Source organism: Elephas maximus, chromosome 11, assembly GCF_024166365.1.
Source record: "Elephas maximus indicus isolate mEleMax1 chromosome 11, mEleMax1 primary haplotype, whole genome shotgun sequence".
Classification (NCBI taxonomy): Eukaryota; Metazoa; Chordata; class Mammalia; order Proboscidea; family Elephantidae; genus Elephas; species Elephas maximus.
Genome location: NC_064829.1, coordinates 108599446 through 108614225, shown reverse-complemented (window position 1 = coordinate 108614225; position 14780 = coordinate 108599446). Strand labels below are relative to the sequence as shown.

Here is a 14780-nt window from a genome sequence, read left to right as displayed (position 1 = left end):
CCACTTCTCTCTTTCACAGCGACTTGGTGTCACACCCTGGTATCAGGGATAGGAAAGGGCTAGGCAATGGGGTGTGGTAGTTGTAGCTGAGAGCTCTCTGCCATCTCAGTGCTGTGTGACCCAGAAAAAGTGGCTTGCCCCCTCTGTGACTCTGTGTCTCCGTGGACCCCTCACCGGGTGCATCTGTCCTGGAAGTGGCAGCTCAGGGATGGGCACGGAACTGGGGGTTGCAATCATCGCGGTGGTTAAACTAGCGGGAGGTGAGGACAGAGCTCGAATCTGGGGCTTGTGGGCGGTCAGGGAGATGGTGGTCAGGAGAGGCAAGGTTGAGTTCAGTTTAGGACGCGGGAAGACGGAGGTATCAGCGAGACTCTCGGAGAGGAGGGCTGGGACTGGGGCAGGGTGGCAGAGGCTGGGAAAGGGGCGTCCTCTCCCGCCGGGAGAGGGAAAGGGCCAGGCCGGCGGGTCCTGGAGGAGGGGGCGGGGAGCGCGGCGCCCGGCGGCCCCTTTAATCGGGGGCGCGCGCTGGTCGGCCCGCGCGCTCTCGCCGCCGTCGCCGGGCCGGAGCCGGAGCGGAGCCGGGGCCCGGGCCAGAAAGGGCGGAATGGAGCCCCCCCGCGCGCCCGCGCTGCGCCGCATGCTGCCGCCGCTGCTGCTCCTCCTGCTACAGCTGCCCCCCCGCGCCCGGGCCAAGTACGTGCGGGGCAACCTCAGCTCCAAGGAGGTGAGCGCGCCGGGCCCCGACCCGAGGGAGGGGAGCGGAGAAGGCGCCGCCCCGCCCCCTGCCGACTCTTCTGGCCGAACCCTGGGGGTCAAGGGAGGATGGCGGGGTGGGGGGGGGGTAGGGGGCTGGATCAGGGTTTGGTTTGAGGAGACCCTTGGGGTCGAGGCTAGACTCGGGGGTTGTAGGAGGGACGCTGAGGTCAGAGCTGGGCGGCGTGGGGGGGGGCGGTTGGAAAAGACGGAGTTTGGGAGGGGTGACGGCTGCCAAGGTGGTGCTGAAGGGACAGCACTTTTCACTCTGCAGAGAGCCCCGAGTTCTTCACACTCCTGCTCAGGACCAGGCGGGGCCGTTTGGAAGATTCCCCAACACTTGGTGGTTTCTGGGACCACCGTGGGGCGGGGCGGGGGGAGTGTGTGAATAACTGGGGGGAAGCCTGTGGATGGTGTCCGGGACAGAAGGTGACCAGGCTGGGGATCTGGCTTTCCAGGGTCTTTCTCAAGGCACCTGGGAAGTGGGAGGTGGAGTGTTTGAGGAGAGGGGAGGAAACTTGGGGGCCTGGGGACAGAAATCCTGGATCCAAGGTGAAGAGGTCAGGGCAGAATTTTGGAGGTGACTTGGTCTCCCTGTGATACTTGGAACGCCAAGTGTTGGGGTAGGGGAGAGAAGTCTGACGTGAAGAGACTTGGAAGAAGATCTGACTGGCCCCTTTTCCAGGACTGGGTGTTCCTGACAAGATTTTGCTTCCTCTCGGATTATGGCCGACTGGACTTTCGTTTCCGATACCCCGAGGTGACTTTCCCCCAGCCACTCTCCATGCTGAGGCTAGATGTGCCCTTGGCCTATCAAGGTGAGGACTACCCCGGCTCCCCACGCTCCCCCAACCCTGAAATCTCTGGGTCTGCAGGCTAAATGCTGTCAGAACATCCTCCTCTATTTCGACGACCCATCCCAGTGGCCAGCTGTGTACAAGGCGGGGGACAAGGTGAGGGCTATGAGGAGGAGGGGGCAGGAGGTCTTGGCTGGCTGGGAAGTAACCCTGTCCCTGCCTCCCCAGGACTGCCTAGCCAAGGAGTCGGTGATTAGGCCGGAGAACAACCAGGTCATCAACCTCACCACCCAGTACGCCTGGTCAGGCTGTCAGGTGGGGACCAAGCCTGGGATGTGGGCAGGTGCTGAAGGTCTAGGGCCTGGGAGGTAGTGAGGACATGCTTCAGCCTTCTCGTTCCTCTCCAGGTGGTGTCGGAAGAGGGAACTCGCTACCTGACCTGCTCTAGTGGCCGCAGCTTCCGCTCTGTTCGTGAAAGGTGGTGGTACATTGCGCTCAGCAAGTGTGGGGTAAGAGCCTGGGGTGGCCTCCTCCTCTTTGCCTTCCTGTTGACCCCCTACCTTCCCAGGGTCCCCCTTAGGCCTCCACACTCCCCACAGGGAGATGGGCTGCAGCTGGAGTACGAGATGGTTCTCACCAATGGCAAGTCCTTCTGGACACGGCACTTCTCAGCTGATGAGTTTGGTGAGAACAAGGGGACCTAGAAGCCAGGGTCTTTTTGGGAGCCCAGAGCTGTGTGCCTGCTGAGGGACCCCCAGCCTGAATTAACTATCTTCTCTTTTTACCACATCTGCAGGGATTCTGGAGACAGATGTGACTTTCCTTCTCATTTTCACCCTCATCTTCTTCCTCTCCTGTTACTTTGGATGTGAGTCCAGAACATGGCTGGGAAAGGGCATTAGGAGATATGGGGAACAGGCAGGGGGACATAAGCTGCTCTCCCTTCCTGTTGAGGAACAGCCTTTCCCTCCCCCTCTTCTTAGATTTGCTGAAAGGTCGTCAGTTGCTCCACACAACTTATAAAATGTTCATGGTAGCGGCAGGAGTGGAAGGTGAGCATCCCATCTTTGGAGTTCTGTGGGAGGAAGGGCTGGGGGCCAGCGCTCTTGGGTCTGAGGGAGGAGGGGGCTGGGGGCCTGGACTCCTGGGTCTGAGGGAGGAGGGGGCTGTGGGCCTAGACTCCTGGGTCCTGGAGGAGGAGGATACTGGGGACCCAGACCAGAGTCTCCTAGGAAGTCAGTGGGAATAAAAGGTCTAGAGTTCTGATGGGAATGGAGAAGGGGTTCTGACCATGTAGCGCTTCAGCTGGGTTCTGTCCTTTCCTCCCTTTGCCTGTCCTCCCTCCAGTCCTCAGCCTCCTGTTTTTCTGCATCTACTGGGGCCAGTATGCCACAGACGGCATTGGCAACGAGAGTCTGAAGATCTTGGGTGAGGATGAAGTGGGGCCAAGGGAAGGTGGAGCCTCAGCTGGGGGCCTCCTTTCCAAGCCCTGTCTCTGAGCCCCACTCTCCTTCCTTCTCCCAGCCAAGCTGCTCTTCTCCTCCAGCTTCCTCATCTTCCTGCTGATGCTTATCCTTCTGGGGAAGGGATTCACGGTGACACGGTGCCCGGGCTGGGGTGGGAGGGACCGCTCTGAGGGTGGCTGGGCTGGGGAGCAGGATGGGGGGAGGGGCGGGTGTGGGGGTGGCCACCCCCTCCTCCCTGACTGCCCTTGCCCCACTGTCTCCCCTCATGGCCTGCTGCCAGGGGCCGCATCAGCCACTCAGGCTCTGTGAAGCTGTCTGTCTACATGACCCTGTACACCCTCACCCACGTGGTACTGCTCATCTACGAGGCTGAAGTGAGTTTCACCCCACCCTCCCCCATCCCTCAAAGCTTTTGGCCTCCACCACCTCGACCTGTCTGCTATCCCTTTCCCACGTGGCACAATTGCAGCTCCCTCTCTTTCTCTCTCTCTTCGGCTTTCCGCCTTCCCATCTGTCAAAGTGTGTTCCTCTCCTCTTTACCATCTCTGAGTAGCTTTCCTTCTCCTCCCTGTGTCTCTCACTGTCTGTCACATTTATATGCGATGTCGTGACTAGGAGTTCAGGAGTCACACAGACCTGGATTCCACTCTGGCTCTCCCACTTCCTACCTGGCTGCCCTTGGGCAATGCCTCGCCCTGCCCCCCAGCCTGTTCACTCTTCTGTAAAAGGAGGATCTTACCCACTATAGGGGCTCCTATACAGCCTTCCATCCCCTTGATGACTTTGGCCAAGGGGTTTCCTTCTTAGCCTCCGTGAGATGGGGTGATAAAACCTATCTCACAGAACTGATGTTAATGAAGAAGCACACACCTGGTAGGTGTTTAGGTTGTGTTGGGCACATGCAAAGGAGCCCTGGTGGTGCAGTGGTTAAGCACTTGGCTGCTAACTGAAAGGTCGGTGGTTTGAGCTTACTAGCCGCTGCTCAGGAGAAAGATGTGGCAGTCTATTTCTGTAAAGGTTACAGCCTTGCAAACCCTATGGGGGCAGTTCTACTCTGTCCTATAGGGTCACTGAGTTGCGATCAAATTCAGTGGCAGTGGATGGGCACACACAGCTGATGTATTATCTTCCTTTTTCACTTCCTTTCTCTATCTGTATATGCTTCCATCTCTTGCTCTCATCATGCTTCTGTCCTAACCCAGTACTTCTGATCCTTGGGTGTCCAGGGGTGGGATCCAGGGCCCCTGTGAGGAGGGTAGGAGGCCAGGGCTGTGATGAGCTCTTTCCCTTGGGACCAGTTCTTCGACCCTGGCCAGGTATTGTACACATATGAGTCACCAGCAGGCTACGGGCTCATCGGGCTGCAGGTGGCAGCCTACGTGTGGTTCTGCTACGCTGTGCTCATCTCCCTGCGCCACTTCCCGGAGAAGCAGCCCTTTTACGTGCCCTTCTTTGCTGCCTACACCCTCTGGTGAGATGTGGTGGGCCCCCAACCTGTCCTTGCCGCCCAGCACTCCCCAGAAGATGCTGTCTCCAACTCAGACACTCCTCAGCGAGGCAGATGGGCTTTCAAGACAGGCAGCTATGGGCCATTACCAGGGTCTGTCACTTACTCACTTTGTGGCCTTGAAAAAACTACTTTCCCTCTTTGTGCCTCTGCTTCCCCATAAAGCAGGGTTGTCCGTAGTATCTACTGCAAGAGATTATCTTGAGCATGCATGGGGCAATACAGGAGAGTTTACTGTCTGGCACACAGTAAATGTTCAATAAAACCCAGTTGTAGTTATTATCCTTCATTATAACTTAATGGTAGAGTAGGTGGATTCCTAAGCCAGAACTGGGTTCAGAGCCCAGTTTTAAAGCTCATAAACAGTGTCACCACAGCCAAGTCATTTGACTTCTCTCTGTCTCAGTTTCCTCACCTGTCTAATGGGAATGGAAACCGTACCTGCCTCATAGAGTTGCTGTGAGAATTAAATGAGTTTATAATGTAAAATGCTTAGAGACAGGGATTTGGGGTGGGGCGCAATCAAGGTAAATTCAACCCAGTTCTTGCCTCCTAGAATTTTCCAGGCGAGTGGGATTCCTGCCCGTTTTTAACCTCTGGATTCTGAAGGTCATACTGACCCCCCTCTAGTTTGAGACCCACTTGGAACTTGTGTGTGCATGACAGGGAGGTGGGGCCATGGGGTAGGTGGAGGACAGGGGCCGTGTTTCTATTAACCCAATATCCCTCAGGTTCTTTGCAGTTCCCGTCATGGCCCTGATCGCCAACTTTGGGATCCCCAAGTGGGCCCGGGAGAAGATTGTCAATGGCATCCAGCTAGGGATCCACTTGTATGCCCACGGCGTGTTCCTGGTGAGGATGGCCATCTGGTGGGGGTGGGAAACTCATGGGCAGAGGGTGTGTGAGGCTCCCACCCCTGGTTTTCCTGAACCTTCCCATCTGAGCTCTTGATCCATTTCCCTCACTTCATCCCTTTAGTTATTCAACAGAGACTACTGAAAGCCCGCTGGGTTCTACTCAGTCCCCCAGAGTCTACCCTCTTCTATTCTTCTCTCCCCCACCTGTGTCCTGGCCTTTCTCCAAGTCTCCCTTCCTTCTTCACTCTCTTTTCCCCATTCTATTCCAGATCCTGTGTCCCCTGACTCTCACATTTCCCTTCTACATCCCTACTGCTTTCCCCAAGTCCCTTGGTCTCTACCCTTCCCCCCACATTCTCCCCATCTCTGCCCTTCCATCACAGGCCTTTGTTCAGGAAGGAGCAGCTGGGGTTGGGCATGCTTAGGGCCAACTGACCTGCTCCTGGGGTTCAAGAAGGCCTAGATCTGAATGGCGGTGTAGACCTGGGAGTCAGGAGGGGATGAGCACCAACCTAGTGTTTACCCAGGCTCCCATCTCATCGGACTTTCTGGACTACAGTTCTTACATTCATTCATTCATCAACCACTTACTGCTTCTGATCTCTCGTCTTTGTTAGAACAGCCCCTAAGACAAGGCAGATAACAGTTATTACACCCACTATATAGTGAGGGGATGCTAAGGACCAGAGAGGGGAAGTAACCTGCCAGGGCCCCATGGCCTTTGGTGGCAGGATGGGGATTTTTGAGCCCTATCCTTCAGCAGCATACCACAAGGTCTCACATAAGAGGGAGGCAGACAGGGAAATAAGTAGGCATCTCTGAGGGCCCCAGTCCCTGTTCCCAGGGGTCTGCAATGTGCTCAGTATAGGGAATGTACTTAGCCGCTGAGGGAGGGGAGGGGGTCAGGTTGCCCATCCTCCACCCCTAGAGCCTGATTTAGGTACAGACTCGCTCACCTTCCCTGGCACTGTTGTCTCGCAGCTCTGCAGAAAGTCAGAAAGGGACAGAAACAGGAGAAACACTGAGAAACCACCATGTGCCAGGCTCTGCACCAGTGGTTTTCATTTCCACCTTTCCTCATCTTTTCGAATAGGCACACAATCCCTTTTCCCCAGTGAGTCTCACAGAGTTTAATCAACGTGCCCCAGATCCCACACTCAGCGAGCTGTGGAGCTGGGAGGTGGGCTGCAGGCTCAGAATGCCAGATGTCCTTTCTGCCTTATTTCACTTTCAGCCAGTTCCCTTCCTAAAAATGCTCACATTAGCTCAGCACAACTCCACCTCTGGCATCCCACTGCTCATTGCGTTCATCTCCTTGTTCACTTAGCACAACCTCAGAGGGGCTGTGCTGGGCTTCTTGGGGGGCAGAGATGGAATCACACACAGATACTGCCCTCGTGGCCTCCCAGACTAATCTGGGGGATACCCCTACATTCAACCAATATTTATTGAGGGCTTACTATGTGTCAGGCACTGTTCTAGAAGGTGGGATTCAGCAGGGAACAGTGGAGCTAACATTCTAGAGTCTTATCAGTTGCTGTCCAATTGAACATTGTGTTTATGGAAATATTCTATAATCTGTGCTGTCCAATACAGTAGCTACTGACCACATGTGGCTTTTGAGCACTTAAAATGTGGCTAGTGTGACTGAGAAAGTGAAATTTTAGTTAATTTTAATTAATTTAAATTTAAACAGTCACATGTGGCTAGTGGCTATCATATTGGACAGCACAGGACACTGATGCTTCACCAGTCAGTGACAACCAATCAGTGATTAGGGCCCTGGTGGAGAAAGCATAGGCAGAGAAATAGGAGCTGTGATGCGGAAAGGCCAGAGCCCAGGGAGGAAGCCCAGGGCACCATGAGAGTGCAAAGGAGGCACCTAATTCAGTCTGAGGGACTGTAGGGAGGAGATGTCAGGTGGAGGGGAGTCCTTAGGAGCTCACGTTTATGGGTGCAGCCTGGGGCCTGGATAGTGCTTCTCCAACCTGCACCTGGCCCCTTACCTCAGATCATGACACGCCCGTCGGCGGCCAACAAGAACTTCCCGTACCACGTGCGCACGTCGCAGATCGCCTCAGCCGGTGTTTCAGGCCCGGGCGGGAGCCAGTCCGGGGCGAAGGCCTTCCCGCAGCACGTCTATGGGAACGTGACTTTCATCAGCGATTCGGTGCCCAACTTCACGGAGCTCTTCTCCATCCCCCCGCCCGCCTCCTCCGTAAGCCCCGCGCCCCCGGCGCCCGAGGAGCTGCTGGCGCCGCCCCTGGAGTACTTGACCCCGCTCCCAGCCCCGCCGCCGCCCCCAGCGCCCGGGCGCCTGAGCCCGCCCCCTGCCTTTCGCATGTCCAGCGCCCCAATGCCGCGCCGGGACCGCCTACCGGCGCCCGCGCCCACCCTGCCGGACTGGGTCCTGGCGATGTTGCGCACGCCCCCGCCGACGCCACGCGCCGTGCCCCCACCGCCCGCCTTCCGCGGCTCTCCCCGCCCTCCCCGGCCGCCGCGGGGTTTCGCCCGGCGTGCCCCGACACCGCCCCTTGAGTACCTGGCCCCGCTGCCTAGGCGCTCCGCCACTCATTCCTTTCCCGACTGACATGTGCACCGGCACCTGGGGTGGAGGGGCTTTTCGGGGGAAGGGGCGGGATTTCGGGGCCGCATCTGCCCCCCGAGAGTCCCGGGCGGCCTCTTACCCTCACCCCCCTCCCAGGCCGGGAAGCAGGTGGAGGAGACGGCTGTGGCGGCGGCGGTGGCCCCGAGGGGCCGCGTGGTGACCACGGCCGAGCCGGGCGCGGCCTCCCCGCCCTCTGCCGCCCGGCTCCCTAAGTCGGCCGACCGGGGCTGGGATGGCCCAACTGCGCCCTACCAGCCGCTCATGCCCCAGACGGCGGCGCCGCACGCTGGCTTCACCGAATACTTCAGCATGCACACGGCCGGGGGCACCGCTCCCCCGGTCTGACCACACTTGTCCTTCCCTTCCCCGTGGGCCGCGCGCCGGGCCCGTATGCCTGTCTTATCCAGCCCCAGGGCTTGGCCATTCCAGGCCTTCCCGACCTTCCCTACCCCCTCGTGCCCAGGTGAGGGTGCGCTGCGTCCTGTCTCCCCACCCCCGCCACCCTTGTGCCAAACGGTCCCGCGGGAGCCGCTCTCCCCGTCCCCTCCCTCAGCCCCCGCCTCGAGCGGCGCCGGATTCTGGGCTCCCGCTGTTCCGCGACCTCCGGCCCCCCGCCCCCCTCCGAGACCTCTGACCCCACCGGACCCCGGGACCCTTGCGATGAGCACCAGGACCCTGCCCATGACTCTCCAGGACTCCGCGACACCGAGCCACTGCTTCCGGGACGGATATTGTGAAGCTGGTCTCTGCTCTGACAACACTTTCTCGGATCTCTGTGACCTCGACCGTTCTCTGTCTGCCCCGACCTTCGCTCCATCCCGGGGGCCTTCCCTCAGGTCTCAGGCAGAAAGACCCCCCCCTTGCCAAAATAAAGAGGATTCGTTGAGCTTTTATCCCTAAGGTGGCCCTTTTCACATCTTCTTGTTGCTCAGAGGAGGGGCTGAGCAAGAGCTTTCCAGGTCCCGGACTTGTCCGGAGGCAAACCAAAACCAAACGCATTCCCCTAGAGTCCATTCGATCTCTTAGCGACTCTACAGGACAGAGTAGACCTGCTCCACAGGGTTTCCAAGGCTGTAATCTTTACAGGGGACTGCCTGATTTTTCTCCCGGAGAGCAGCTGGTGAGTTTGAACCGCCCACCTTTCGGTTAGCAGCTGAGTGCTTAACCACTGCGCCACGAGGGCTCCTGAAACAGGAGGCAAACCCGTTGCCGTCCAGTTGATTCCGACTAATAGCAACCTTATAGGGCAGAGTAGAACTGTCCCATAGGGTTTCCAAGGAGCACCTGGTGGATTCGAACTGCAGACTGTAGCTGTAGCTCTTAACCGCTACAACACCAGGGTTTCTGAGGCACAAGGCAAAGGGCGTGCATAACCTGACTTTTATGTTGATCCGGAAACTGGGAACAATGAAGATATAAACCATCCTGCAGAGCCCTCTATTGTACCTCCTTTTTATTTTTACCTTTCCTTCCCTAGTCGGGGAAACCCTGGTGGCATGATGGTTAAGTGCTACAGCTGCTAACCTAAAAGTTCGTCCAGTTCAAATCTGCCAGGCTCTCCTTGGAAACTCTGTGGGGCAGTTCTACTCTGTTGTAGAGGGTCGCTGAGTCGGAATCAACTTGATGGCAAAGGGTTTGGTTTGGTTTTGGTTTCCCTAGTCAGTGGTTAAGAGCTATGGCTGCTAACCGAAAGGTTGGGAGTTCGAATCCCCCAGGCGCTCCTTGAGAAACTCTATGGGGGCAGTTCTATTCTGTCCTATAGGGTCGCTTTGAGTGGGAATCAACTCGACCGCAACAGGTTTCCTTTAGTTTGGTAGTCAGAGGTAAAGGCGCCCTCCAGTGGCACATACTTTGCTAAGCCACACACACCCCAGAGTTTGGGTTACGATTCCCCCACTGCGCATGCATGATCTCTTTTAAGGCCGAGGCCGTCACTGCTGCGCATGCGGCTGGAAACAAATGGGCGGGGAAGTTGCCGGAAGTCTCCCTTCGCAGAAGGGTGGGGTTGGGCGTTCCGCAGTCCTCCCAGGGCCGCTCTGACCTGCCGCTCCGAGGCTTCTCGCCTCCTCTCCATCGGCCCTCCCACCGCGACCGCTCACACCCCGCCCCTTTGCCATCCCAGCGGGTCGTCTTCTCTCGACCGCTCTGGCCCGAGCGTCCCCTCATCTCTCTGACCTGGCCTATCCGGCTCCAGGAGGGAGGCGCGGGTGGGTGAGCAAACGAGCGCGTATATGGGGTCCAGGACCCGCGCCCCTAAAGACGGGCTCAGCACCCGGCACCCTCTCGCACCCCGCCCACGGCTGGAGGGGCCTCTCCGGGACCGTCGGGGCCTGGCGGGTTCGGGCCCGCACCGCCCTCCCGGCTCCGTGTATGAAGGCCCTCGCCGAGCTATAAAGCCCTAGTCCCTTAGGGTGCCCACCCATATATAAAGGCCGTTTCGGCCCGTGGGTCCTGCGTCTGTAGCTGCTGAACACCGTTTAGGGGGGTTCTCCCAGTCCACGGGGGCCCGTGTTTTTAGGAGTCTCTCACGGTCCCTAGGGGCCAGTTCCGTGCATAGCGGCTCCATTTACAGGACCTTCCGTGAGTCTACAGAGCGCACCCCTCGGCTTCTATAACCTGTCGACAGAAGCCATTCCCTTTGCAGGGACTGCGTCTCCTGGACCTCCCCGGTCTACAAGGGCATGCTTCCTCTATAGAGGCCGCTCACCCCCAGGTGGTGGGGGGGTCCTCGCTGGGTTTTTCGGATCCATCCTGTCTCTAAGGGTCGGTGCAGAAGGCGGGCCATGGCCCTGGGCCAGGCCCTGACCGGAATGCTGGCCTTGGCCTTGGCGGTGCTGGGCCCGCTATCACCCGGTGCCAGGGCAGGGGACTGCAAAGGGCAGCGGCAGGTGCTGCGGGAGGCGCCAGGCTTCGTGACGGATGGTGCGGGCAACTACAGCGTCAATGGCAACTGCGAGTGGCTCATCGAGGGTGAGTGGGGCCTCCTGGGTCACTCACTCATTTTCTAACTCATTCATTCATGCACTCATTCACCTACTCACATTCCTAGAATGGGGTTCTGGGCCAGGTCTTTTGCTGTAAAAGGCTGAACACCAGGGTTACAGCCAACCTAAGCCCTGCCCTGAAAGGCCATGAAGTCTGGTGGACAGTTACAACTCAGGAGCAGCAGTGAGGGCTCTTCTGAGTGATAGCTAGAAACTCAGGCTCTGAGACCAACCACTGGCGTTGAACTTGGGCTCTACTTATTACCACTGTGACATCGGGCAAGCAGCATCCTTTCTCTGAATATCAGTCTCCCTCCCCCAATGGAGATAATAGTATCCACCTCATAGGTTGTTGGGATTAAATGAGACCAAGTATTTTAACATGCCTGGCACATAGTATGTTGTTAGGTGCCGTCGAGTTGGTTCCGACTCATAGGACCCTCTGTGCAACAGAATGAAACGCGGCCTGATCCTTCACCACCCTTGCAATCGTTGCTATGTTCGACCCTATTGTTGCGGCCACTATGTATCTTGAGTGCCTTCCAACCTGAGGGGCTCATCTTCTGGCACTGTATCGGACAATGTTCCACTGCTATCCGTGAGGTTTCCACTGACCAATTTTTTTCAGAAGTAGATCGCCAGGTCCTTCTTCCCAGTCTGACTTGGTCTGGAAGCTCTGCTGAAAGCTGTCCACCAAGGGCTACCCTGCTAGTGTTTGAAATACCAGTGGCAAAGCTTCCAGTATCACAGCAACACGCAAGCCGCCACAGTATGACAAACTGAAAGATGAGTAGTGGGGCATATAGTAAATGCTCAATAAATGGGATTAGGATTATTATTTTTGTTATTTCTAAAGTATTGCAGTGAAAGTACCTTTTCAGACATTTATGTGCCAAATGTTGTGTTTGCCGCTGGGACCTAGCAAACACCAAGACAGCCTCAGCAGTTCCTGAGGCCTTAGGGCTCGGGGCCCAGTGGGAAGACAAATACATCAACAGATAGTGACAGAGCAAAGTGATCAGGATGGTAATGGTGGGAGCCCAGGGGTCTGTGGGAGCCCAGAGGAAGTGCCTGACCTGGAGGATGGTGGGAGTAGAGGCTTCATGGGGGAGCAGACATCGGACCTGAGGCCTAAAGGGTTAATAGGAACTATCCAAGAACCCAGAGCCCTTGTGGCACTGTGGTTAAAAGCTTAGCTGCTAACCAAAAGGTCACCAGTTCAAACCCAGCAGCTGCTCCTTGGAAACCTCATGGGGCAGTTTTACCCTGTCCTGTAGGGTCACTGTGAGGAGGAATCAACTCGATGGCAAGGGTTTGGTTCGGGTTTTACTCAAGAGCCCTGGTGACACAGTGGTTAAGTGCTCGGCTGCTAACTGAAAGGTTGGCGCTTTGAACTCACCAACTGCTCCATGGGAGAAAAATGTGGTAGTCTGTTTCCATAAAGATTACAGCCTTGAAAAGCCTTTGGGGCAGTTCTGCTCTGTCCTGTAGGGTTACGAAGAGTCAGAATTGACGTGATGGCAATGAGTTTGGTTTCTTTTGGTTTGTCCAGGAGAAGAAGAAGGAGGAAGGGCATCCTGGGAAGAAGAAACAGCCTGTACAAAGGCCATGAGTGCAGAGAGAGCCTGGCACATTTTATCTGGCTGGGAGAGGGGACTGTCTGTCTTGTTTATAGCTGTCTCCGCAAGATCTAACACATTCCTTAGCACCTCTTTCTCATTTATTTATGTTTTCATCCGCAAACTGTTCACTGATTGACACTCTGTGCCCAGCCTTGTGCTGGGCAGTGCTAGGGACGTGGTGCTGACTTCAGCAGCCTCAGCCCTGCCCTCATGGGCTCCCAGTCCAGTGGGAGAGACAAATCCACCACTAGGAGGTGGGGAAGCCTGGGAGGAGGCTCTGCACTAGCCTGGTATATATCTGAGCTGAGACCGGAAGCATGTGTAGGAGGGCACAGAAGGGCTTTCCAGGCAAGAAGAATTGCCCTTGCAGAGGCCTAGAAGGAAGAGTGTGATGCTTTCAAGGAGCTGTAAATCCACTGTGCTAGAACACAGACTGTAAGAGGACACACAGCGAGCCAGAGACTTGAGGGGTCAGGGGGAGTTGGAGGGTGTAGGACCTTGTGATTTTGAACTGTATCTTGAGGATAATAGGGAGCCGTGAAGAGAAGTGCGAAGGCAGTGGCTGGAGAAGTCGAGGAAGGCCCTGTGGAACAGCAGATGTAGGGGCTAGACTCCAGGAAGAGGGAGGGATGGCCCAGACAGAGGAGGCCAGGGCAAAGGCTGGAGGTGGGACAAGGCCTGGATCATACAGGGACCTCTTGGTAGGCTGCAGAGCCGGGTCTCTATCCAGGGCAGGGGGAGCCATGGAAGTGTTTTGAGCAGGGGAAGTACATGATCTGATGTATGTTTTAGAAGATCTCTCTGGCTGCTGTGTGATTTATGGGCAAAAGAGTATGTCTAACTCTCCCCAGCTTGGGGGCCATTCCTTTCAGGCTGAGCATGAGAAGAGGATGGGAAATGGGGAGAGGGTGGATAAATCATTCTCTGGCCTTGAGGAGCCGCAGCCTGATGAGAGAGGACTAGACACACACAGTCACAGCCCCCAGTATGCTCAGGACTGAGGCAGAGGGAGGTGCAAGGGCTGGGTAGAAGGGTCTAGGGGAGGGAAACAACTCTGCTGCAGGTCACAGAGGAGCAGTCACTGGAGCAGGGTTCTGAAGCATGCATAGGAGTTTACTGGGTAGGAAAAGGGAATGGTGTCTATGAAGACACGAGAGGGTCTGGTATGCCTCAGGATCTGTCTCTAAGTTTGTCTGATCTGGCTGGGCTGTTGGCTGGAAGGTGAGGAGGGAGCAGAAGCAGGGGAAGAAGGGCCTTGAATGTCACACTGAGTAGCTTGGCTTTCCTCTTGGGGTTGCTGGGGAGCCATGGAAGGATTTTGAGCAGGAGTGGGGCATCTCTGTCAGCCTGGGTGTGGGGCAGACCGGAGACTGTGTGTGATGGTCTCGAAGGAGAGAATGGGTTCTGAACTGGGGCAGGGGCTGAGAGGGATGAGAGGAGGGGCAGTACAGAGAGATGTTTGTGAAGTTTCATCAGTGAGGCTTGGGGACCAGCTGGCTGGATGTGGGGATGAGGGAGGTGTCCAGGAGACTTGCAGACCCCACTTGATCTCCTGTCCTTTCCAATGCCTGTCACCTCTGAGAACCAACATACTGCCCCATCTGTTAAAAAGTAAACAACCCCCACCGACTTTTGCACTATGCTCAGACTTTATTGTACATAATCCTGGTAACATTCTCATAGATTAGAGGCATCCAGAGTGCTTTTGAACAGGAATATTTTGGGGTCAGATCTCTGGCTGGTTGGGATGGGGCTTGGTGGGGTTGGGTAGAAACAGGAGACGTTGAACTTGGGAAGGAACTTGGGGAAGGCAGATGGCGAGCCAGCCTCCAGCAGGCACTTGACAAAGATGTAGTTGTTGCGATTCTGAGAACAGAGCTTTATAGTCTGGTGGAGGGTAGTGAGGTTCCGGGAGGCCTGGTTGCCTGGTGGGGCTGAATGGTGATTCTGCATTCCCCAGGCTGCGAGTGGGGTCTGTGTGCTGTTTTCTCGGTGGCTGTGGTCTGAGCCCAAGGGAGAGCTGCTGACTTTGGTATTCTTTCTTGTGTGCATTTCCTCATTCGGCCACCTAGCAGTTCCCGAGCCCTTGTTCAGGGCCAGGCCTTGTGCTGAGCAATGCCAGGGAGGGGGACCCCAAGATGAGTTAGGCCTAGGCCCTGCCCTGGGCACCTCCCAGGCTGTAGGGG

General features: G+C 56.6%; 2 protein-coding genes and 1 long non-coding RNA gene across 9 annotated transcripts in view; 2 read left to right on the top strand and 1 right to left on the bottom strand.

Moving 5' to 3' along the window:
- The first annotated feature begins 549 nt into the window (after positions 1-549).
- On the top strand, positions 550-8345 carry TMEM145 (transmembrane protein 145). 7 transcript variants are annotated; one of them, XM_049900807.1, is made up of 15 exons: positions 550-724; positions 1439-1513; positions 1629-1706; positions 1779-1865; positions 1958-2059; positions 2150-2234; positions 2347-2418; positions 2534-2602; positions 2898-2978; positions 3075-3153; positions 3297-3390; positions 4315-4487; positions 5255-5375; positions 7392-7598; positions 8085-8345. In XM_049900807.1, exons 1-15 carry the CDS (start codon positions 605-607, stop codon positions 8331-8333), a joined length of 1692 nt encoding a protein of 563 aa, XP_049756764.1. In that variant the 5' UTR covers positions 550-604; the 3' UTR covers positions 8334-8345. The 7 variants fall into 7 exon arrangements, with proteins under 7 accessions (XP_049756764.1, XP_049756769.1, XP_049756763.1 ...); XM_049900812.1 differs by lacking the exon at positions 4315-4487 and having other exon boundaries at positions 8085-8285; XM_049900806.1 differs by lacking the exon at positions 8085-8345 and having other exon boundaries at positions 4333-4487; positions 7392-7971.
- LOC126085442 (uncharacterized) lies at positions 5372-7995 on the bottom strand. The gene is made up of 3 exons (XR_007519277.1): positions 7923-7995; positions 7387-7519; positions 5372-6363 (listed from the first exon to the last, which is right to left on the bottom strand). It is a non-coding gene; the product is annotated as an uncharacterized LOC126085442 (long non-coding RNA).
- Positions 8346-10013: 1668 nt separating the features above from the next.
- The window catches only part of LOC126086294 (multiple epidermal growth factor-like domains protein 8), a 47002-nt gene continuing 42235 nt past the window's right edge, over positions 10014-14780 (top strand). Inside the window, exon 1 of the mRNA XM_049902447.1 lies at positions 10014-10958. Coding sequence (XP_049758404.1) covers positions 10772-10958 — 187 coding nt within the window. The 5' untranslated portion in view covers positions 10014-10771. The remainder of the gene's footprint in view (positions 10959-14780) is intronic.

Bases quoted from the DNA above. Each gene is read 5' to 3' on its own strand.
- TMEM145 (XM_049900805.1), top strand. From the start codon at position 605: ATGGAGCCCCCCCGCGCGCCCGCGCTGCGCCGCATGCTGCCGCCGCTG. The intron at 2,979-3,074 runs GTGAGGATGAAG...TCCTTCTCCCAG, and splicing joins CGAGAGTCTGAAGATCTTGG to CCAAGCTGCTCTTCTCCTCC. The intron at 3,154-3,296 runs GTGCCCGGGCTG...GCCTGCTGCCAG, and splicing joins AAGGGATTCACGGTGACACG to GGGCCGCATCAGCCACTCAG.